Source organism: Armigeres subalbatus, chromosome 2, assembly GCF_024139115.2.
Source record: "Armigeres subalbatus isolate Guangzhou_Male chromosome 2, GZ_Asu_2, whole genome shotgun sequence".
In the NCBI taxonomy this organism is placed as follows: domain Eukaryota; kingdom Metazoa; phylum Arthropoda; class Insecta; order Diptera; family Culicidae; genus Armigeres; species Armigeres subalbatus.
Genome location: NC_085140.1, coordinates 120,639,820 through 120,665,825, shown reverse-complemented (window position 1 = coordinate 120,665,825; position 26,006 = coordinate 120,639,820). Strand labels below are relative to the sequence as shown.

The following is a 26,006-nucleotide window of genomic DNA, read 5'->3' as shown; positions in this document are numbered from 1 at the left end:
CCCTCAATTTTAAATAACATTTCAAAAACCTAACAAATTTTTACAAGTCACTGCATCTTTGTCGGATACTGATAGAATGATTCAAAATTAGGTTAACACATGACACATGAATGACCCTGTAAAGCATTCGATATCGGAGACACACAAATTACCCTGTAAAGCATTCAGTTTTATGTTCGCTGTTACGCCTTATAGCCATCGCCAACAAACTTCATACAATATTGCTGCCACGATTCTCATGTTGAAAATCATGCAAATCGTGTATAACAAATCTATTCAATTTCTTTTTTATTATCAGACAATTGCTATCTCAATTTCCTTCCTTATTGTTATTCACAAGTATCGCTCCAACCGAATACGCCCCACCATTATAGATGCCCCCCTAAATTCTAAACGAATTATTTTCTCGTTCATATGCCTACCAATATCTCACTACATCGTCCCTCTAACCATTTCACCATTCAGATCAGATTATCCAGATTAGGGGGCAACTATTTTCCGGATTAGAATCCTCTCGTTTCGCTCGAACTTTGCTCACTGTTTGCACGCTTGGTAGTCAAAGCAGGACTTACTCTCTGATTCCTCGGGCGACCCAATCATTCGGACTTACATATGATTCCGGCGAAAAATTTATGTCCTCCGCTGCGTACCATATGCTTCGATAAATTCCCAAGTGACTATCATGCAGTGGCAGTAGCAGCAGCACCACTAGTAGCAGCTTAGCCATAGCGGCGAAACGAGTTGGATACGTCCTCCTTCGAGCGAGCGAGCGGCCAACGTCCTCCTCTGGCGGCAGAACGCCACGACTTTCGCATATGAGTATGCAAATGCTGTCTCGCGAATAAGACGTGAATGGCAGACGAGATGACGGCTTTCAACCCATATAGAACTGAAACACTAAAATGAAAGAAAACCTATACAGAAAAGTGGAATCGCATTCTCCACTCTCGAGCGGTTGGGCTGCTGGCTGGGCTGGGCTGGGATGATGATCAAACAAAATGTGCGCCGTTCAGCGGAATAAATCGACCGTTTCGGAATCGTCTAATCCGCCAGATGTGTGTTGGCTGCTGGGTCGTCGTCGTCGCCGGTACAAGCGGAATAGTGTGTTACTGGTAACTACTATAACCGATGTCAGATAGAGCTACCGCGCTGAGAGGAATATGGAGACACTGTACTCGTGTTGCCTACGAATGTGGGACATTTGCATACAACCTATGACTTGGAGGAGTGGGAATGTGGGGAGAACGTAGAAGTCAAAGGCGAACTGTTGATCCGTAAAGTAATTATTCTGCGATTTGCTTGGCTGCAAAGATATGATAATAGATTGCTTCCGAATGCTTATTGGTTTCGAAATATTGATCACCATGTTTGTTTCAGACGAAGCTAACGGGAATGATGCTTGACATAAATTGATCACAATTCGTATTTGGAATTTCAAAAGGCGTTTTGGAATTCACATATCGTTGCAGTTTCTCGGCAATTTTATCATTCCAATGGATTGAGTTGCTTTCTTGTTGACTTTTTGAAGCTCACTGAGTACAAATGCAATAAAAGTGAATCAAGAGTGTTGATGCGTTATTGTTACCAGTACCAGTCCTGCTTGTTTTTGCGCACAATGTCAAGTGCTTAGCCTTCACCATACGGCGATAAATATAAATAAAACCTCCAAACCCAACATCGAAGGAAGAATCAATCAAAAATCTCGAAATTTCAGTACATAAAGGTCGACATTATTTGCACACACGGTGTTAGACACTGTTTATCTTATCGTTTCCTTCGGTTAGTCATCTTCTAATGGGCGAACAAATGTGTTTGGTTGCGGCGGGTTGGCGGTACCGCGCGAATAGCGCAGTCAGCATTACAACCTGCCTGTCCCGCGTCGAATCGAGCAGGGAAGGGAACTTGGAGCCGAGTTCTGTTTATGTTATCTGTTGTGTAGTACGAATTTATAGACTTTTAATTATCTGACCGAGTCGTTGAGTGGTGGTGGGACCTAAGTTGTACCTTCACTGTTGTAATTACATATGCCATTAGTTCTCCGAGAAAAGGATTGGTGCGCTAAAATTCATATTGCTAGGGGGTACATATCTTACTATTTATTGGGAACTACTACAGTTATTAAATGCAAAAATTGTCAGTCAAGTATCATGTATGGGATATGCCCAGTAATGTCGAGAAAATTTACAACACGAAAATTGTATATTCATGAATACGTTCGTCTTGCTCTGATTCGAATTTCGCACAGCAACGGAAAAGTGCGAACTATTTAAATTTAGTAGTGCGCGTTCGTCTTTCATGAGCATTGCTCCGACCTCGTGTACGTAGCGGACTACCGGTCTAATGAAAATTTTGTAGATGGTCTATTTGGTACCTTGCGAAGTCCAAAGCAAGTACTATTTTCTATCCCGGTGCGTATCCGAATTGCTCAGATGGTATTGTTGACGGCGGTCACCAGTTCGCCAAGAGACACGATTAAACAACCTCGATTTCGTCACCACCGATACAAATTAGTGGTGGATGGCTTATTAGCAACTCTCACTCACTCTCATCTGTCCTGAGCACCATTTCTACCCTGGGCGGCTAGATTGAAGATATATCTAGATAGAAGCTGCAACGCCATGAGCTTCTGAGTCTGCCTCTGCTGCAATGTTTTGCCGAAAAAGCCGTTTACTCTAACATGTCCTTCGACCGGACAGGTCACTTCGTCGAAAAAGTCGTTTGACCGAATAGACTGTTGCTGAAATGCTATTAGCTTAGCATAGCCAATAAAGCATTGCATGACCACTCGCACAAATCGTAGATGGAGTTGCATCTATAAGCATATCCATTAGAGTGGGGCGCAGTTGTATGAAAAAAAGCAAACTTCATCCAATCAAGGTTTTTCTGAATTGTTCTGGGACCCCGAGCAACTGCGCAAAATATGGGAGATTAGTCAAAACGTACTTTTTTACATTTTTGCACTTAGCGGCTTCAATTTATCGCCAATTACATGACATGAGGGTGGCTCAAATTAGTACCTATGCACAAAACTTTTTTTTTTCAAATTTTCCAATGGGCCTCCCTCTTCTTCTGTTCTATTTGATGCCCTGATGCCCTGGACAAAATTTCAGCCAAATCGGTCAACGTTTTGGCGGTGCTAAACTCATTGGAAATTTATATGCAAAAATGTATGCAGAAACATCCATAAACAGTGATATTCAGTTAGACGGCACATTTTACGATGAAGAACTATAATACTCATTCAGATTTCAAAGAATTAAATACAGAATGTTATGCTGAAAACCGCGAAAAGCACCGCCAAAACGTTGACCGATTTGGCTGAAATTTTATCCAGAGCTTCGAAAAACCATTGATTTGGAGAAAGGACCATGACCGCTCCACTCCTATTATTATTTTATTTATTCAGACTAAGGCCGAAGTGGCCTGTGCGGTATATAAGAGTCTTCTCCATTCGGCTCGGTCCATGGCTACACGTCGCCAACCACGCAGTCTACGAAGGGTCCGCAAGTCATCTTCCACCTGATCGATCCACCTTGCCCGCTGCGCACCTCGCCTTCTTGTGCCCGTCGGATCGTTGTCGAGAACCATTTTCACCGGGTTACTGTCTGACATTCTGGCTACGTGCCCGGCCCACCGCAGTCGTCCGATTTTCGCGGTGTGAACGATGGATGGTTCTCCCAACAGCTGATGCAACTCGTGGTTCATTCGCCTCCTCCACATACCGTCCGCCATCTGCACCCCACCATAGATGGTACGCAGCACTTTCCTTTAGAAAACTCCGAGTGCGCGTTGGTCTTCCACGAGCATCGTCCAGGTCTCGTGTCCGTAGAGGACTACCGGTCAAATGAGCGTTTTGTAGATTGTCAGTTTGGTACGGCGGCAAACTCTATTCGATCGGAGCGTCTTGCGGAGTCCAAAGTACGATTTCCAGCCACTATGCGTCTCCGAATTTCTCTGCTGGTGTCATTTTCGGCAGTCACCAGTGAGCCCAAGTACACAAATTCTTCTACCACTTCGATTTCGTCACCACCGATGCAAACTCGCGGTGGGTGGCTCACATTGTCTTCTCTAGAACCTCTTCCTATCATGTACTTTCGTCTTCTACGTGTTGATGACTAGTCCGATCCGCTTAGCTTCCCTCTTCAGTCTGATGTAGACTTCCTCCATCTTCTCAAAGTTTCGTGCCATAATATCTATGTTGTCGGCGAAACCAAATAGCTGGACGGACTTATTGAAAATTGCACCACTCGTGTTAATCCCTGCTCTTCGTATTACCCCTTCCAAAGCGATGTTGAATAGCACCTTGCCGTAACCCTCTGCGGGTTTCGAAGGGACTCGACAATGCCCCTGAAACTCGAACTACGCACATCACCCGATCCATCGTCGCTTTGATCAACCGTGTCAGTTTATCCGGAAATCCGTGTTCGTGCACTAGCTGCCATAGCTGGTCCCGATCGATTGTATCATATGCGGCTTTGAAGTCGATGAATAGATGGTGTGTGGGCTCGTTGTATTCGCGGCATTTCTGCAGTACTTGGCGAATGGCGAACACCTGGTCCGTGGTGGAGCGTTCGCCCATAAAACCCGTCTGGTACTGCCCCACGAACTCCCTTGCAGTTGGGGCTAGTCGACGGCATAACATTTGGGAGAGTACCTTGTAGGCGGCGTTCAGCAATGTGATTGCGCGGTAGTTGCCACAATCCAGCATATCACCCTTTGTGTAGATGGGACACACGACACCTTCCATCCACTCCTGCGGCAAAACTTCCTCCTTCCAAATCTTAGTAATGGCCCAGTGCAGCGCTCTAGTCAGTGCCTCACCGCCGTGTTTAAATAGCTCTCCTGATAGTTGGTCAACCCCAGGGACTTTGTTGTTCTTCAGCCGGCCAATCTCCTCCTGGATTTCCTGGAGATTCGGAGCCGGTAAAAATTATGTCCTGCGCGCGTTCTCCCAGGTCCATCACCATACCGCCATTTTCGTCTGCCGCCACCTTTGAATCACCTCACGCTCGTTCGTAAGAAGGTTCCCGTTTATGTCCTTACACATATCAGGCTGTGGCACGTGGCCCTTACGTGAACGGTTTAACTTCTCATAGAACTTTCGTGTGTTATTAGCGCGGTACAGTTGCTTCGTCTCTTCACGGTCTCGATGTTCCTGCTGGCGCTTTTTCCTCCGGAAAATCGAGTTTTGTCTGTTCTGCGCCTGTTTATATCGTGCCTTGTTCGCCCTCGTGCGATGTTGCAGCAATCTCGCCCATGCTGCATTCTTCTCTTCCACTAACTGCTCACATTCGCCGTCATACCAGTCGTTTCTCTGATCCGGAGGCACCGTGCCAAGTGCAGCGGTTGCGGTGCTACCAATGGCGGATCGAATATCTCTCCAGCCATCTTCAAGATACGCTGCGCCTAGCTGCTCTTCCGTTGGGAGTGCCACTTCCAGCTGCTGCGCATATTCTTGGGCTAGTCTAGCGTCTTGAAGCCGCCCAATGTTAAGCCGCGGCGTCCGACTTCGACGCGTGTTGTACACCGTCGAGAGTTTTGAGCGAAGGCATACTGCAACGAGGTAGTGGTCGGATTCAATATTCGCACTGCGGTAAGTGCGGACGTTCGTGATGTCGGAGAAGAATTTACCGTCGATTAGAACGTGGTCGACTTGGTTTTCCGTTTCTTGGTTAGGTGATCTCCATGTGGCCTTGTGGATATTTTTGCGGGGAAAGATGGTGCTTCGGACTACCATTCCGCGGGAGGCTGCGAAGTTTATGCATCGTTGGCCGTTGTCGTTCGATACGGTATGCATACTATCCGGTCAGATGACCGGTCTATACATTTCCTCCCTTCCTACCTGTGCGTTCATGTCATCGATGACGATTTTGACGTCCCGCAGTGGGCACCCATCGTATGTCTGCTCCAGCTGAGCGTAGAATGCTTCTTTCTCGTCGTTGGGTCTCCCTTCGTGTGGGCAGCGCACGTTGATGATGCTATAGTTGAAGAAACGGCATTTAATCCTCAGCTTGCACATCCTTGCGTTGATTGGCTGCCACTCAATCACGCGTTGGCGCATCTTACCCAGCACTATGAAGCCGGTTCCCAGCTCGTTGGTGGTGCCATAGCTTTGGTAGAAGGTAGCCGCTCGATGCCCGCTTTTCCACACTTTCTGTCCTGTCCAGCAAATCTCCTGCAGTGCCACGACGTCGAAGTTGCGGGGATGTAATTCATCGTAGATCATCCTATCGCAATCTGCGAAACCTAGCGACTTGCAGTTCCATGTTCCAAGCTTAAAATCGTGATCCTGTATTCGTCGCCTAGGTCTTTGCCGATTATATCGAGTCGCATTATCTCTTATATTGTTCGTAATGATTGGTTTTCTAGGCGGCTTATTGGGCCTGCGCAAACCTCCTGTCTCGTCGGAGGGCCGTCGTGTCAGGGCTGTTTAGCGTCCAACCTAACACCAGGACTTGGGTTTGTGCGCTTTGAGCGGCACACGGTCGCTTTGGTGGGGCCTACTTGCGGATACATGCAGCTTTTTATAGAGGTTTAACAGGGCCCACTGTCAAACCCCACCACATCATAGGCAAGCCCCACAACTCGCAGATGGCCTGGGAAGGGATCGTCAAGCCCTTGGACATAGTCTTTGCTGCCTCCACTCCTAATATCCATTATTATTGAAAATTCCGCCAATATCTGCAATAATGTATTAGCGATTCTTTCTGCACACCTGGCCACGTCCTTAAGAATGGTTTTATGTTATAATAGTCCTGTCCAGGCATTGAAAAAAATCACATCATGAGTAAAAATTCACTGGATGCTCTTCTAATCGATGAAGCTTTCTAGATCGTTGAAATTTGGCGTTTGTTGATTCAAAGTTTAAAGATATTCATCGCACACCAATAATAGGAGACAACTGAGCGAAGCAAATCACTTGGTAACCTAACAATCAGTGTTGTTATAGAAAATCTTTTCAGACATTAGGAAAATTTAGTCCGCTATGAGTATGGAACTCTAATACACAGTATAGGGTCTTTGCCATCCAGAAACCAAGTGGTCATATTTTTGAACCCCCCTTTCCCCCCATGTGGCTTATCGTGGTCATTTGGCAGAAACCCCTCTTCCCCCATATGACCACATGGTTTTTTCAAGTACAAAAAATTAAAAAAACCTTATACCTATAACTAAAACATATGGTTAAGGTCACTCCTGACTGAATCCAAGTTTCAAAGTGCTCGCGTTTTCGGGGGCACACCACTCGATACGGAGGCGGCGCACAACTGTCATTTTTGTTGATTCAGCTTTGCTACGTCGCAGCATGCGTGAAAAAATAAAAATGACGAGTGGTGTGCCCCCGAAAACGCGAGCACTTTCAAACTTGGATTCCGTCAGGAGTGACCTTAACCCGATCAATTTTGAAGATGGACAAAAACAGGAATTTCAACTGATTCAAAATCAAACTTAACCCAGAATGGAAATTATAAATTTTCATGAATTCGAACATTTTGATGATGTTATCATGTTGTAATGTGTATCAGGTATTAGGATATTTAGAACTCGCACACCTCCGATGCATCAGGATACAAAAAGATGTGGATTCGCGAATATGTTATAAAAAATTTGCGAAAAATTTGTAATGGTTTAGAAAATTTCCAAAATATCCCTATACTTTTTAATTTTTTTAAAATTTCTTTATTAAAGTGATTTTTTTAAATAACTATAAAGCTCATCACTGAATATCCCTATAGATTCCTAAGAGTATTTGGGACCTTCCGTAGCTCTGGAGGTACTGGAAATTCTTAAGATATATTAACCTCAGCGAAGCATCTGAACTGAACTCTTACAACAAAAAGTTTATCAGAGAATCACAAAGTTAATATGTAATCTTAGAGATGCAAATAAAACCTCCTACTGTTGTTTTTTTTTGAGTAGCATTCATGAGAAATTCCAGTACTGTTCTCAGAATCATCAAATTAATAGGTTTTTATAAGGGCATACAAGTTTTATTCGGAATCTCAAAACTTTCTTCATTATGCCAAGATTCTATGATTCTAATCCGAACCGTAACACAATGTCCTTTATATTCCTTTGCCTGAATTATACAGTTTTGGCTTAAAATGCAAGTTTTCCTTTTAAATATACAGTCTTTAATATCTTTGGGTTTTTTTTGGTATTCTAGGTTTTATTGTTATATTTTGGTATTTAACCCTTTCAGGACGATTTTTAAATGGATTTAACGTACATATTTAGGGTTTTCCACTCGATCTTGCCAAAAATATTATAGAAAGAACTGAAAAGTCGTATTTTTTTTGGGTGTCATAGGCCAAACTGCTCTGTAGTACATATCCTCGAAAGTATCAAAAATCATGTCAAGAAACAAAATTTCCTAAGCTGAGAATATGTCCACAAATATCTTTGTAATCATAAGACATGGTATTACGAAGTTTTGGAACGACTCGATCAACCAGGTCCTGGACGTTGTATCCGTGCACCGCTAAGCATCCAAGCAAGTCCATTGAGCCAATGCGATTTAATTTATTACTTTAACAAGCTACAATAGACCTTCCATGAGTCGATGATCTAAGATATCTATATCGACTGAAATAAAAACTCAGCCTAATATTTTTTTAAATTTTGCATAACAATTAAGAAATTTCCAATAAAGAAATCATGGTATGAGCAATAAAAAATATTAAATTTTTCTACAAATAATGCAAAATTTCCAAAAACAATTAAGAATTTTCCACAAAATAAAAATAAATTAACACTTTTAAAACCAAAAATTGCAAATATAAAAGAAGAATTTTCCATAGAGAAATCAAAATGTTCTACGGAAAAAAAACAAACATTTCATAAATGAATCACTATTAGCAATTAATAATTACAAAATTTTCCACAAAATCAATTTTTTTTTTACCAAATATTAAAACCTTTGCACGAAAAAATCAATAAAGAGCATTGGAAAAAAAGGAAATTTTCCATTAAAGATGTTTCAATAATGCAATAAAATTGAGCATTTTTCCATAGATTACCCCTTCTTTAAAAGCGTTTGAAGTTCATGTAAAAAAAATTCAATTTGATTGCTGTTTAATGGAAATTTTCTTTTTTTTATTGCACTTTATTGATGTGATAGTGCCCTATAGGGCACTGCACGAACGAATCTCATTCTATCTCGTTCTTCGTGAAATATGACATTTATTGGCCTTGTTGTTTTCTAATTTCTTTGCAGTGAGAAAGATAAAAAGCAATCCGTGCAGGGCTCTATTGCCCAGGTGATGCAAATGTCACAATGAACTATTTGCAGCACCGCACTCTGAATCAATTTCCGTGCGTTTGATTTGTTTTCCTCAACAGCTGACCCAAAGTTGTATTTTAATGACTTGTTACATTTCCCCGTTATGGAAAATTTCTAGCCAATATCTAAATAAACAATTTTGTTAAAGAAAATGGTGGCCTAGCTCTCTTTTGTTATTTTTTTAAACAATCTAAAACGCTGGGCATATATGACCCATCCGTCCTGAAAGGGTTGAGATTTGTTTTGGAATTCAATTTCAATCGTTATTGTAACACTATTTTTTAACCTTGATTGTTTTAGGAATTTGAGTGCTTTTTTCTGTAACACTGTCACTTTTTCATATCGCAGGAATCTCCTTAGAACTATGAACCTTTTGTGAATTTAAAATCGTTTTATTTAGAATTTCATGTTGATTTTTAAATGCAAGCTTCTCTATGTCATAACCTTTTTCATACGCACTAGGGGAAGAGGCCCCAAAACACCCACCCCCGATGCAAAACGCCTTTTGTGGTTTCCCTCATATTTACCGTCATTAAGATGTCCGTAACAAAAATAGATCTAAAATTATGTAGGATATGCGAAGAAAGTTTCAAAATAGTGCATGGGAAGGTCGGAAAAACCAAAAATTTCCACATTTTGAAGAAACATCTAACATTTTGGCGAGGCAAAACGCCCTAGTGGCAATAACCTACAAAGTACTTGCATCTCCACGGACTATCCATACTAGAATACTGATTCACCGATGCGTGGTACGTTGTTCCCTAGGAGCTGCCAGCTAAAAGGCGTTTTGCCTCATGAGTTTTCCGGCAACAGAATATCACCACTTTTTTGAAATGTGAATACACTGGATTTTGTTTTTACGCGATTTACATTTTTTCAATTTTCCACTCATCCTAAATGTTTAACGTATCTTAATTATAATGTGATTTTTCTTTGATTTATTCTGGATTTTTTGAAACATGTTGCGAAGAGTTTGGTGGCAAATTGAAGTCACACGATCAAAAATACGAGCGAAAAAAAATCGTGTAAAAACAAAATCCTGTGTATTATCAATATGATTGAGATTTTTGACAATTTTTGAATGGCATCTACTAGCTATCTTGTTTAACTGATGCATAATGTAAAAATACCCATGAATAGTGTTACAAATAAGACAATAGAGCAGTGTTTGCTTAGCTAGGGCATGTTGCCCCCCTTCCCCTACTAGAAATTTGTGCATTTAGAACATTTAGCTGTCGTACTCACGTTCCAGCTGCGCGTAGAATGCGTCCTTATCATCATCAGTGCTTCCGGAGTGTGGGCTATGGACGTTGATTATGCTGAAGTTGAAGAACCGGCCTTTGATCCTCAACCTGCACATTCTTTCATTGATCGGCCACCACTCGATCACGCGCCTTTGCATATCGCCCATCACTATGAAAGCTGTTCCCAGCTCGTGTGTGTTGCCGCAGCTCTGGTAGATGGTATGATTACCTCTAAACGTTCGCATCATTGATCTCTTCCAATAAACCCCCTGCAGCGCTACGATGCCGAATCCACGGTCCTTGAGCACATCGGCGAGTATGCGTGTGCTCCCGATGAAGTTGAGAGATTTGTAGTTCCACGAACCGAGTTTCCAATCGCTAGTCCCTTTTCGTCGCAGTGGTCTTCGCCGATGGTTCCGGTCCGTACTCTCTTGTGGATTGTTCGTTGCGTGAGTTTTTTTTTTGGCTGGCTTGCAGGGCCTGACACCAAACCCCCTAAATTTCCGGAGGACCATTCTTCCTTATTTCCGGTAGACCATGGTGCACAGTTTCACTTAGAGTCCCTCGCTGGCACTCGGACGATGATCAGCCGCCCCTAACATGGAGAACAGACGCAGTTGTGAGCCGATCCTGACATGGAGAACAGACGCTCAACAAGATTTGCACCTCCGGAGAGGAGCAAATCCCCCCTTCCCTGTCAGCATACGACCATAGTTCCCACCGGGGTTGGTTACCCGATCTTCCCTAAGGTTTCTCGTATCCCGGCCAACACCGCGGGGAGGTAGGGATAGGAGTTGCTGGGTAAGAGGCTAAAGTGGAGGCTTCCGAACCTCTTGAAAAGAGGCTTCCGAGCCTCTTGAAAGGAGGCTTCCGAGCCTTTTGAAAGGAGGCTTCCGAGCCACACAAACGAATGTCGTATGAAGAAACGCATCATTTTGTGCACAACATTCTGGGACTAGGATTGGACGCGGTGTTACGACTACAAGTGAATGATGAGAGATCTCAAGACTGCACAAGAGACCGTCATTCTGGACAACGGAAAACGTGATGTTGAGATGAACAATGAAAAGTATAAAGTGAAACTAAGTATGGATGATGGTGGAATTGAAGTCAAGATCCATGATCTATCCGAAAATGTTACCTCTGATCACCCTCCAACACTACGGCGAGGTAATATCCATTAGAGAGCTTATGTGAGGTGATAACTTCATATACAAAGATGTCTATACTCGCATACGAGTAGCCAGAGTAGCGCTGCGTAAACACATCTAATCGTATGTCGTTGTGCAAGGGGAAAAGACACTAGTGTATTATTCGGGGCAGCCAGCCACGTGCAAACACTGCACCAATCAGGTGCATCCGGGTATGACCTGTATGCAGAACAAAAGCAGATTTTGCAAAAGTCAGACCTAAGTGCAAGATTACAACGAGCACGGGAAGAGCGTTCGACATATGCAGATATCGCAGGGAGTATGTTAATCGACTTATCATCACAAGGGAACGCTGCAGCAAATTCATGTGAAGCTGTAATGCCTGAATTTGTGAAGCTAGGTAATGTAAAACGAGGTCGGTCTACAAATACTGCTGCTGTTGAGGTTGAAGCTGTGGATGTTGCTGCTGTTGAAAACCATGTAGTACTGGTGCCGTCGGTTTCCGAACCGAATTCCTATTATGGCTCACATTCAGTGGGAAGTCACTCCGAAACAAACTCCACTCTGATGAACGTTGCTTGTGGTCAAAACGAAGCAGAAAGGACGACTGTATTGGTAAACGAACGGGAACTCTTTCTCAGACGCAATTCGCGAAGTCGAAGCAAAATTCTTCACACAAACAATGACAGTTCTTTATGGGTTTTTACAGTAGAGCAACAGAGAGGAGGAGATGGCGGCCATGTTTCACTCAAACTCTGACAGATCACAGATAGCAATGGGATTTCCCATAGAAGAGAAGAGCAGAATTTGCTTCGACTTCGCGAATCGAATGATAATTCGTCGTTAAAAGTAGCATTACCTACCACAGACATCGATAAAGTCTCCAATATAAGAGAATCACAGAGAGAATCGCAAGCGATGTTCAAAATCCCTGCTGTGGACGGAGATAAACTAGATGGTGCTATAGCACAGTGCATATCCCTGTAACTAATGTGCAACGAAGTCTCGAGAGCAGAATCATTTGTGTGAAAATAAACAATTCAGTTACTATAATCTTCGTCTGCATATATAGCTATACATATATGTGGACGAGGAATCAGAAGGAATCAATTTAGGCTTTTACGCCCTTTTCAAATGTTGGTCTAGATTTGCAATATGTACGCACCCAGTGGTGTGCCAAACTATCGAAGTAGAGAAAATATGTTCAATCAGTACACTCCCTACTATTTACAAAGTGGAGCTGAGTATGTTATGGTTGGAGGTGAGTTTAATTGTGTTATCCACAATAAGGATGCAACAGGGGTAACCCCTGAGGGGTTAACAACAAAAGTGCAGCGTTGCGAACACTAATTCAAAATTTACAAATGCGGGATTCATGGGACTGCTTGAATCGTGAAGTAGAATATAGTTTTATAAGATCGAACAGCAAGTCTCGACTTTATCAAGATCCTAATAAAATAAGTGAAGTTAATTTACTAAAGGGAAAAAAGTTGCGATTACAACGGGAATTCTCAAAAAAGTTCATACGCATAAATGATCAGTTCATCGGTGAAGAAAGCATATCGTCCTATCAATTAGGTGATCGAATGAAGAAAAAGTCTAGCACGTTTATAAAATCCATCTAAGTTCAACAGCAATATATTGTCGGTTCTGCTGAAATAGATGGCCATGTTCTCCAGTACTTTCGTGATCTGTATACTACAAGTAATATAAGAGATCCCCAGGAAGCAACCACGTCCACCAGGATTCCCAGAGAAGCGCAAGAAAACCTGGAACTGGTGAATGAAGTGACAACAGATGAAATCTTCTCAGCATAATCAAATCGAGTGCATCGAAAAAGTCACCGGGGATAGACGGGATACCCAAGGAATTTTTCATAGCGGCGTTCAACGTGATTCATCGTCAATTGAATTTAATACTTAGTGAAGCCTTACGAGGGAACATACTGTTATTCTTGTTTGAATTTCGACAAAATGTTGCCTATTTCAATCTTTTTGTCTAACCACTGTATATCGATATATCCATGATGGGTCCTTCAATGGTGACGAGTGGCAAGATACTCAATTAATTATGTCGCTGCGTTGCGATTGATGATGCAAGTTATATAATTGTAGTAATGTAAAAATCGGTTACATTTTTAGTTTATGATAAATATTTATTGCCATTTGCATCCCTTTCTTCAACGCAACTTTTTCACCACTCGAATTTTTGCTTCATTTTATAATAATGCATCGTGTGCGGTACTGCGTATTAAACTAGAATAATGAGTATGGCATGTTGAAAGCAAACACCATTCCTTCTCCTTTGCCTTGGTATTGAAACCAGCCAACATCTCGAGATTCCACAGATCCCATGAATGGGGGAACAACAAGGGTAGTTTGTAAAGTTGCCAGTTAATTTTATTCGAATGAAAGTATTATCGCTTTTACCAATGTTTTCGAAACAAAAACATGTTCTGACATCTGGCAGCCCCGGCCCTGGTCGTATCGTATCCATCGTATCGTAGCAACTGTTTATGTAGGTTCTATTTTTGCGTTCCAACTTATATTGCGGGGCCATCTTCCGGAGAACTCACTATTCTCGGTGCAGCCAAAACAAACTTTTTACGATGTGTAAAAATCACATTGCCATCATATAATCCCACGTCTGACTTTCAGCTTGTAGCGATCTTGGTAACTATCTAAACGAGATGCAATTATTCTAGCAACTACACTGCCTGGCACTCTTTATGGGACTTGTCTATAAAACCTATATGCAGTCCATTAGCATATTCGGTTGCAAACGGCGGCCGAACGGATGGTTGCATATGGCCTGATTTATTTACGACTAATTACATTAAATTCTTCAACTTTTCATTTCTCCCTTGATCTGGCGAATTCATTCATCCACACGACAGATTTGTGGTGGCGCCCAGCTGGTGATTGGCGCGTTCCTGCTATGGACTCACCGGCAGTATTCGGCAATAGTTAACGACCAGTTTTGGGAACCGTTCGTGGTCATCATCGTCTTGGGGCTGGTGGCCCAGCTGCTCTGCTACCTTGGGTGGACTTCGACGAGCAAAAAGCACCGATGCTACTTAGGAACGGTAAGTTTGAGTACCTCTCTGCACTTTCTTTTACCTACTTTTTGAATAGCGCTCATTAGGGCTCTTCCGATAAGTGTGTTGCCGAGTCTCTCGACACGGATTGTATTGTTTAATGCGACAGCATTGCATCTTAAACTGGGGTTCTTATCTTATCTTCACGTGATGAGCGATGACAGGTGCAGGTTGTTAAAAAGCAGAGCATGACTTGGATCTACGACAGAATAATACATTTAATTTATTTGTAATTGATGATTCGTTATTTTTTTAGAAACGATTTATGTCATTGTGGAAGAGGCCTCAAACCGGCTTTCTAGTATTTGGTCAGATTAATGTAAATACGACGGACGTATCGGAACTAGACCTATAATTATATGGGCAGAGAGAAAAGTGTCAAGTTAATAGATAGAAAGGCGTGAAACCCCATATTTTCCACATTTCTTTGGAACATCTAACGTTCTAACCTAACGAAGGTACTATGCGAATTTGGAAATATTTTTGTATTACATAATGGAAATAATAGCAAAATACTAGAAGCTAAGGATTTGATGTAATTTTCAATATTTGATTGCTTAGAAGAATAAAGCGACGCTTTTATACTGTGCGTAAAATTTGCACTGGAGCACTCAGTTAGGCACCTAAATAGCTTGCGTCAGTGGTTAATCTCTAAACATAAAAATGATTTTGCATTCTCTTTGAGACAATATAACCCACAAACGGATGGACTGATTTGCAAAATATCCTCAGTAATCGATTCGTCTTGGATCAGCTGTGTATATATAGGTAGGGGAACTGTACCGGTTTTGGCCATGTTCCTAATTTGGCCAATTTTGCGAATAACTCCAAAAATAAAGCAATTCGCGAGGGTTTTATTAGTTCCATCAAAAGATATATCCCTCACGGTTCAACGCTGCTTTCAACTGATCGATTATTTTGGAAAAATATGTATTTTCCAGGGTTGGCCAAATTAGGCACTAAGTTGGCCAAAACCGATGCACTTCCCCTACTAAGTTTTGATCTATTTGACGAGGAAAGTTGAAAAATTGTTCAAATGCAACGGTTACATGATTTCTGAAGTATGCCATGAGCCTCGAACTAAAATCGATCTAGAGTGCGACGTTGCAATCAACTAAATGATTGACAGACTGAGAATAAAACCCGAGCGAGTTCAGCCAGGTTCGCCTAGTATGATATAAAATTACTTACTTATTCAAAAATGTTGCATTTTTTGAAAACGTTCACTTGCCAAATTGCCCCAATGTTGGCAGGACGATATGCCTTAAGGTCAATCCTGACGGAATCCAAGTTTAAAAGTGCTCGCGTTTTCGGGGGCACACCACTCGATACGGAAGCAACGCACAACTGTCATTTTTATTATTTCACGCATGCTGCGACGCAGCAAAGCAAAATCAACAAAAATTACAGTTGTGCGCCGTCTCTGTATCGATTGGTGTGCCCCCGAAAACGCGAGCACTTTTAAACTTGGATTCCGTCAGGAGTGACCTTAACCAACCAATTTTATACTTGACTGGGTCGAATGGACAAAAGGTCAAAAAGAACAAAAGGTTGAAAATACAAAACATCAAAAGGGATAGAAGGTCGAAAGGACAAAAGATCGAAAAGTAGAAAGGTAAAGGAAGAAGGAAAAAGAAAGAAGTAAGAAGAAAGATGGAAGATGTGAGATGGAAGAAGGAAGATGGAAGAACGAAAAAGAAAGAAAGAAGAACAACAAAGGATGAAGGAAAAAAAATGGAAGAAAAAATTTGTATGAAGGATAGAGGAAAACAAAGAAGGAATAAGACAGAAGAAAACAGAAGAAGGAAGTCCGTTTAGACCTTCTGTCTTTTTAAAAAAATTGTCCCTTTCGACCATTTTCACGCCTGGCGAAACGGTGGCAAATGCAGCATTACGCGCGACTTCGGCAGTGGAGCCATCCTTGGGTTTGTCGGGCGGCATTTCTGCACCTTACACCAGACGCACGCTCTCCCAATCCTCTTCATCTCTACTAGCAGGTTCTGCACGTAGAAGCGCTGTCGAATTTCATTGGCGGCGGTCTCCGCGTTCCCATGGGATACTCGCTGATGATAGAACTCGACCAACAACAACGTATGCATCTTCGGCAAAATAATCGGGAACAGCAGCTCGAATGGCAGCAATGATCCTTGCGCTATTCTGTCCTCCATCCGTAGTACGTCTTCGGCATATAGGAAAGTACTCAGAACGTACAGGCTGCTTGTCTTCTCCACTTGGTGGCGCTGCTGGCCTAGTTGGCACCCAGGTTTTTTTTTACACGGTTTGGTTTTAGTCGTTTAAGACCTTCAGCGTCAATGAAACAATGAGTTAACCCCACGAAAAAATTCACAAAAAATCAAAGAAAATTCAGGGGGTATTTCAAAAGCTGCAAAAGTTTAGGTTAACCGAGAAATTAATGAATTCCAACCGCGTAAAAAAAACCTGGGTGTATGATGATTCTTTTTGAGCACGCGAATCTCGTCTACAAAGCAATCAGCTTGAGTCGATCTCCAGAGATACATCTCCGCCTTCTGGTACTCGTTTCGCTTCTGCGGCAATATCTTCATTCGCACTTTTTCTTTCACCAAGTTTCTTACTCTTGTAGTGGCCGGAAAGAAACCGATTTCCAGCCCAACTCGTTTCCTTCTGCAAATTCGATGCGAATCGGTAAACACACGCCAGAACATTCCACTTGGAAAACCGCAGTTACTGAGATCTCATGGAAGTTCAGGCACGTACGGGTCTCCTCGTTACTGTTTATGAAAGGATCTCGCTGGCGGAGTTAGCCAATCTTACTACCAAAACTGCCGCTTTCAGCTCCAGACGTGGTATTGACATGTGTTGCAATGGTGCCACCTTGGACCTCGGCATCATGATCGAACACAACGGTTCGGGGGCTGTCTCTATGCGGATTAATGCTCCGGCACCGTACGCGTCCTGGCTTGCGTCTACAAACACATGTAGTTGCATGCTGTCATATCGCAGCGTATGTCCGCCACATACTTCCGGGAGCCTTCGGATCCAATTACTCCATTCCACCGCGCACTCTTCGCTGATCTTCTGGTCCCACTCACATCCGATACGCCACAAATCTTGGATCAGCAGCTTCCCGTAGAAAGTGAAAACGGACAGCAGTCCTAACGGGTCGAAAAAGCTCATCACGCAGCTCAACACGATCCGTTTCGTTGGCAGCTGCTCGCCGGACAAGAACGGCACCAGATCGTCTCTTGGTTTGGTAGAAAACGAAAACTCGTCGCTCGCAGGGCTCCACACGATCTCCAGAACTCGCTCAGATCCGGACTCCTTATCTTCATTGAACCGTATGCACTAATCCTTCTTACATTCTCCCATGGCCTACAGGGAATCTTCGAAGCTAGATACCCAGTTACGAAGCTCTGTAGTGGACGTATTGTAGCTTTTTCGCCCGCTTCTTCGATCATGTTCGCGCTATAAAAATACTCGTCGATTTGAAAATTTGGTAATGAGTTAATCATCATTCACAAGAGTCTGTTTTATTATCAATTGATGATGATGAATCTAGATGGAAATTCTAGTAATTTACCATCAGTCCAAGAAATCTTTCTACATGCTCGCAATCGCGACTATTTTGCATCTTGTTCCAGACTTTTTAAATGATATTGGAGTGAATCAGCTTCAACTCCAGGATATTTTTCAGGTCAGGTCAGAAAAGCAAAGTTCAAGCTCTATATGGAATAAGGGCGAAAGTCGCAAGAGAGAATTCTCTTCGTCGACTTCCCCTCTTTCAAATAAAAGTGACAAGCAGCGGACTTCTATGTGGGTTATCGCCTCAGAACGATAGAAAATAATGCGAACTCGCATTCTGAGGTGGTAAACTGCAAAGAAATCCTTTGCTTGTCACTTTTATTCAAAAGAGGGGAAGTCGACTAAGAGAATTCTCTCTTGCAACATTCGCCCTTTTACCAGATAGAGCTTGAGTTTTTGATTATAAAATTGCGCAAATAGGATCTTCTCACACTGATTATGAATGATGCTCTTGTTACTATGTTGGCAACTTCAATTGACTTCACGGTAGTGTTCACTTCTAAAGATTTTTAATTCGAAAACTAAGTCACCCACAGAGTGCAAACACGTGAGTTTCTTTATTTTCTTTCGTTTATTTGTAAAACTCATTCGTGAGTTTCTTGTTGCTACTTTATTGTGGGTGTATAGAAATGTTTTGAAGCTGATTCTAGAACAAATCAAATACATTTCAATTCTTGCGTTTTAATTCGCCATAATAATCATCGGGCGATAACAATACTTCCGATTTACCAATGAGCATTTGTTTACTTTGCTCGATATGAAGACGGTTTATCAGTTGAATAGGTAGATTTGACTTCACTATTTGCGCAACTCTATATATAATAGACTCTGCAGAATTGCCGAAAAGATGGGATCTCACATCACATTGTTTTCGCTTTTCTTTCTTCCAACATTCGCACTATGTGACCAGCCCACTGAGGTCTGCCGTATTTTATACGATTCACAATATTTGCGTCTTTGTATACTTGAAGCAGCTCATGATTCATGCGCCGGCGCCAGACACCATTTTCTAGTTTCCCTCCGAGTCTTGTTCGCAGCAATTTTCGCTCGAAAACCCCGAAAGCTCTCCGGTCGGCCTCTTTTAACGTTCATGTTTCATGTCCATAAAGGGCCACTGGTAGAATCAGAATTAGAGTTTTGTATAGAGCAAATTTCGTAATTGGTTACGTAATCCATAACAGGCCCTATTCGCAGCAGCAATACGTCTTTTTGCTTCACAGGAAACGTCATTGTCACATGTCACAAGCGTTCCAAGGTAAATTAATTCTTCAACAACTTCAAACACATCCCCATAATGCACTATCTCAGCACCAACGCCACCCTTCTTCTATCTCTACCTGCCACCATGTACTTTGTCTTGGTAGAGTTAATGGTTAAGCCAATTCTCGCCGTCTCCCTCTTCAGTGGGACAAAAGCCTTCACTACTGCTCTGCGATCGATTCCAATTAGGTCGATGCCGTCCGCAAAGCTCAGGAGCATATGCTACCATGTGATGATAGTGCCGTTTCTCTGCACGCCAGATCTCCTAATAGCGCCCTCGACTGCAATAATGTTGAACAATAAATTCGAAAGTGCATCACCCTTCAATCCGTCTAAGGTCACAAACGAGGTTGACACTTCGTCTTAAATCCGAATACTTGATTTCGAGCCATCCAGCGTTGCACGTATCAGTCTGATCAGTTTCGCCGAAAAACCATGCTAGGACATTATCTGCCACAGCTAAATTCTTTTCACTGAATCGTACGCTGCTTTGAAATCAATAAACAGATGGTGAGTCTGCAAGTTGTACTCCCGGAATTTATCAAGGATCATCCGCAGGCTAAACATCTGATCCGTCGTTGATCGGCCCTCACGAAAACCTGTCTGGTATTCGCCGACGAAGGACTCCTCAAGCGGTCTCAGTCTGTTAAACAGGATACGCGACAGGATTTTGTACGCCGAGTTCAGAAGGGTGATCCCTCTGTAATTGGCACACTCTAGTCTGTGCCCTTTCTTATAGATTGGGCATATGAGGCCATCCAACCAGCCGGCAGGCAGTTCTTTATCCTCCCATATTTTCTGGATAATGTGGTGGATTGATTGATGCAGCTGCTCACTTCCGTGTTTGAGAAGCTCGATCGGGATTTCGTCCTTCCCATCAGCTGTTACCGTCACATATAAATTGAAGCTAATTTCATTCTTTTTTCGATGGACATTCAGAAGAGTTGTATAGCTCCCGTGTAAGCTTGTCGCCGCTGACGCAAAGTTAAACACGGTTTTCAAATAGCAAAATCCACCTGCTGATATTCCTTCCATCTTTCTTACCTGGGGGGCTGTTGCCGTTGAATCAATCCGTTTGCTCTACTTTTGCCTTTCTTGGTAACTGTAGGATCTTCGGTGGGATACCTTACCAGGGTTGCACTACCTACATGGAGAAGGCGATGCTGACACGATGCAGCATGGTGTGCACAGTTTTGCTTAGAGTCCCTCGCTGCAGCTGGCACACGGACGACGATCAGCTGCTCCTAACATGGGGAAAAGACGCTGTTGTGAGCCGCTCCTAACATGGAGAACAGACGCTCGATCAGATTTGCACATCCGGAGAGGAGGTTCCTTACTAATAAAAAAAACTTTAGTCGCCTTCATTAATCGGAAACATAGTAGTAGTAGCTAAGATAAGTGTAAAACTTGTTCAGAAAACAGAGTTTTATTTTCTTTGGCTATGGAATCAAAAATTTACTATATCTACAACAGTAATAAAATGACTCTTATCCTACATCTTATCGAAAAGGAGTGATTCTGAAATCGTTTCTGTGAAATATCAACACAATAGATGTCTCATTCCGCCTTTGGTTGACTAATGCTGTAGGTGTACAATGCAAGTAATCATCTAGTTTTATGCTATCTCATCTTTAGGGTTAGCTGCGTTTTCTTAGAATCAGATAACAATTTGAGGGTGAGCAACATTGAATTTCGTAAAAGGCGTACCGCGTGTTGAGCAGAAATGATTGAGATTGTTCCCGTATATTTGCAAAGAGGGAGTCCCATGAAGAACGATAATTATATCGCTGTTCACTACAATGGCGGCGGTCATGGAGGTGACGAACTGGAAAATCATGGTATGGTAGAATAAAGGGATAGGCCTCTGGGTCATACTCTTGGGGATAGGGATCACTAAATCTACAAATAATTAGTCTAAAAAATGATTATGGTTTGAAAGATGTAGCTACTGCGGAAAGGTTAAATAGCAAAAGATATAATTACTGTACGGAGCGACATTCATCACAATTGCAAATCGAAGAACATTTCCCAAAAGTACGCCACAAAAATCACATTTAGTATAAGTTATTCGTGAAACTAAATTAGGAAGAACATTTGATCTAATTTAGGAAGTATGACATTAGTTTATATCAAAACGACAGTGTACAGTTAAAAATAATTACTAAAATATGAATGCTACTTTAAATACCGATGTTTTCAGACGTGCAAATTTTCATTCAATTAGGTATGAGAAAACGCTGTTTATCAGTCAACACTGAGCAAATTCGTTACAATGTGCATTTAATTTCCATTTTCTATTGTGGCCCGGATAGGAATCATTGCTGAAACACGCGGTGAATAGTGCTTTTATTTGACGTTAGTCACGATTTTCCTATAAATAGTGACCACGCATGACACAAATGAGCATTATGCATTTATCTCTGCCTCGTTCTAACTGTGAAACAAAGCATGACTGTCCGATTACATTATTTGAAAACTAAGAAAAAGTACTATCATGGCAACCATTTCAGCAAGCACCTTATGCTCATTAGCAGTAGTTGCGATTCTATAATTAACACATGCTCAATGTAAAAAAATCGTCGAGCGGAGCCCCTCTAGGCAAATTGGAAACTTTTGACATGTTGAAAAGATGGTTACACTACCAAGTCATTTACAACATGCGACTGTCTGATACATCACAGATTTAATTACCAGAATCCCATAGTTGTTCACACATAGCTTCCGGTGTTCACATCACCTTCCCATGGAAGGCTGGCGTTTTGCATAATAGGTATATAATCGGAGATATGATATTTACTTGAGAGGATTGATGACAAATAGAAAAATGGGCATATTTAAGGTCGAAACCATATTCCAAACCAGTGAACAAACTTTTTATTGATAATTATTCTCAATGCTTTATATTAAAGTTAAGCGAATTTATAATCCCATCATTTGTTTCAGTTCTGTGCATTCCTGGTGATACTGATTGTGTGCCAGTTTCTGATCAGCGGCTGGGCAGTCGCAACAAAACACCACATTCTGACACCCGCCGAGCTGGCTATCGAGACCAGTTTCGGTCAGTTCATTGCCACGCCAGGTGCCATCACCGATCCGACGCACATCTGGAACCGCTTGCAGCGGGATGTCAGTATCCTCACCACTAGGGAAAAACAATATTTTCAATGTTGAATTTTGATCCTATCCAATGTATTTTAGCTACAATGCTGCGGGATCAACAATGTTCACGATTTCAAGAAGGAGCGACAGAAGCAGTTGGGTCTGCCCTGGTCTTGCTACAATCCTGTGGACAGCAAGATCTACGACGTTGGTTGTGCACACGTCCTGGTGAAAAGCATCGAGATGGACATTATCAAAGTCGCCATCGTGGCGATATCGTCGGCGTTAATACAGGTGAGTTATTGCTAAGTTGTTCTATAATACTAAGAGGGCAGTTTTTGAAAAGGGTGTAAAGAATCGTTTTTTTTTTCAAATATCAGGACTCTTTAATCATTTTTTAGTTTTTGTTCAAACATCATAACGAAGATTGAAAATGCCTATTTGCAAAATATTGAATGTAAACTTTTATTAAAATTGCAATACAGTAAAAAAAAATGTTTGATTTGCACGATTAGATGAACTCAAATTTAGTGCTTTAAACAAGTTAAAAAAGGAAAAAACCTTTTTTTTATCAACTTCACTAACGTGGATTTTGATACAAGGCTTCACTTCTTCATTAAGAGAAGAAAAACAACAAAACAATAATTTTCATAGTTTCGTCGTTTTCAAAAATATTCTACGTGACCAACTTTTTATAAAGTAATCATTAACCGTCTTTTTGTTTCGCAACAAGTTGCATTCGATAAGTAGTTCTTCTTCTGAGAAGCCGAATTATCATGCGAAAGAATCGCAATCTCGATTAAAATCGACTCCCAACTATTGGAACGACCATTCAATATGGATTGTCTATGGAGATGAAGCTCTTAAATATTTCATCCCGTCATATGGTCTCCCCCCTCGCCATCGCCCAATGACGGAGTGCCAGAATCAGAATAATGTTAAATTCAACCTCGCCATATCAACTGTCATACAAACCTGAAACGACCTGCGCACGGTAAGCCTATTCAAACCAGCCCAAACCATTGGATGACACCCAAATTATAAATCATAATCAACTGAGCGTGGCGAAGCAAAATTATTTCTTGAGCCACCCTACTTATTAGTTTGCAGCTGCCGGTGCCGGTGCACCGCGGTGTTTACATTCGCTCCGCGATCAGTTTTTAATCGTTTTTTCCGGGCAAATCTAGCAGTTTATACTAAGTTTTCGGTTCAAATAAGTGACTGTGTCCGAAAAGTGGTGGTTAATTTGCCTTCTATCAACATTTCGGGCTGCTCATGTGCGGAGAAGTGAGTAAAAACTTGATTATTCCAATGCCCTTTGAGAAGAAGTGAAGTGCAGTGATGAACCCAACAAATCGCGGACGGCTATTAAATTGGCACGAAACTGCTAATTTATGCTACAATTCGAGCCGGAATACAGGATTCATTGAAGAAACATGTTCATTATCACGGGAAGTAAGGAAATATGCTGTGAACAGGTTAGTAATTTGAATAATTAACTTTTGTTCGATGCTGTTCGATGCATTCGAATGTTGGTGGGAGAGGAGTGCGGGAGGTGTGGGGTTGGCCCGTGGAAGGTCCGGTGCCATATTGGCTGCCATCTTGGTACTCTTCCAACTATGTCCTTAATCTTTATTGATCGCTATTGAATTAAATTACATTGAAAAACGGTGTACCGATGCCGGAAAATTCTTTGGGTTTTGGTTGAATCTTTATTACCTTGAACCTGTGTTGAACTTAATGTGAAACTTAAAAAAACACAATAATAAAGATATAAAAATATATTACCTTGAATTTTGATATATATCAGTTCTCAACTCATCGTAGTAATAACCAGGGTCATATATACACCTGGTAATAAAGGAGGGGGCTTCATAAGGCCGTACTCAAGTGCAAGCTGAAAAACTTCCTAAATTAACAATTAACGACTAAAATTAAACAGAATTCAGAAACTTAGGCTGGCACTTTGAAACTTTTTAGTAGAAGCTGGGTGATTTAATAGAACGTGGGGCAGTGGTTGTGGTTGGAAACCATTAAAACAGAGAATAAATGTTGAAATCCAGGGTTGAATCCTGATTGGCCTATTGGTAATCCTTGTGCAGGAAGTTTGAGGACGTTGATGAATTGCGCTGATATTCGGAGCTATGTATTATAGGGGCTGCCTGAGGCGAAATTTAAACCTTTTATCCATTTAATCCTACCCAAATTTCATCCGACAAAAAAATTGAATAAAGTTTTCCGATGCTTGCAAACTGATCAGTACGCCACGTTGGCGTGGAGGTATAATAAGAATTATACAATAAAGAATAAAATAAAACGCTTGCCGAAATTCCGAACTCAGCTTTTCGAACAATAAAGTTAAAGTTGCGGCAGGTAGAAATGTAAAGAAGGAGGTGGATTTGGCGATGCTTTGTAAGGGTCTTTAACCCGTGTTGCCCGGTCACTAGGATAGAGGACTTACTCCTGAGTCCCAAGAAGGCAGTTGTTAAACATGCCAATACAAGCCTCCGTTTTTAGGAAACAGGGCCGTTTCCCACAAGTAGATCGGCAGCGGTGTTTCCAGGTACTCTAAGATCCAGGCAAACGTCATTTTCTACCGCTTGTTAGCAAGAATGCTTTGGATCCAGTGATGCTTTGGCTGCTTGCTCTGTAAAGCAGAGATATCTATATAATGCTGACTGAGTCGGTAAGGACCAAGATCGACATCGTCAACGGGTATGGGTATGTTTATTAAACATTGCAGCGGCTTCGGCGAACTACTGCTACTCCCTACTCCGAAAGATTGTCCTAGATGGTCAGGTTGACGCCGGAGCAGGGATTGAATCCTAAAGAGAAAGAGCAAGTCTCTAACTTATCATCTCTGTATACATATACGATATGTAGCATACCGCGAGAGACTTTTTTCGCAAGCTGTGATGATAGATAACTGATTCGGGATGCTATACCCCATGATAAATTTCTTTTAGAAAGCTCCAAATGCGGGGAGCACTGGCTCTGATGATGCATTTCAACTTGTTCTACACAGCTGTGCAGTAATCAACACGAAAGGAGCGAAAACAAAGCGAGAATCATTTTCCTGTGGGGGCTGCTTATCCGATTCTGTTTTTTCGCACTTATATAACTTGTATAAGTTTTATAAATTTGTTATCATGGCTTGTTATGATTCGAAACAGTTTTTGCCTCTCTTTTATCGTTGTTCGTTATCTATTGAGTGCGATTTCTGTAAACCCTGCGCCGGAGAGTCTAATTCAGGCTACATAAATAAAAACCAACTCAATCCGCAAACCTGTGCTTGTGATGCCTGTACTTTTTTT

At 41.9% G+C, this 26,006-nt stretch overlaps 1 protein-coding gene across 1 annotated transcript in view; it reads left to right on the top strand.

Moving 5' to 3' along the window:
* Positions 1-26,006, top strand: part of LOC134210757 (tetraspanin-1) — a 130,456-nt gene that overhangs the window by 65,046 nt on the left and 39,404 nt on the right. Inside the window, exons 2-4 of the mRNA XM_062687004.1 lie at positions 14,572-14,760; positions 22,537-22,719; positions 22,792-22,986. Coding sequence (XP_062542988.1) covers positions 14,572-14,760; positions 22,537-22,719; positions 22,792-22,986 — 567 coding nt within the window. The remainder of the gene's footprint in view (positions 1-14,571; positions 14,761-22,536; positions 22,720-22,791; positions 22,987-26,006) is intronic.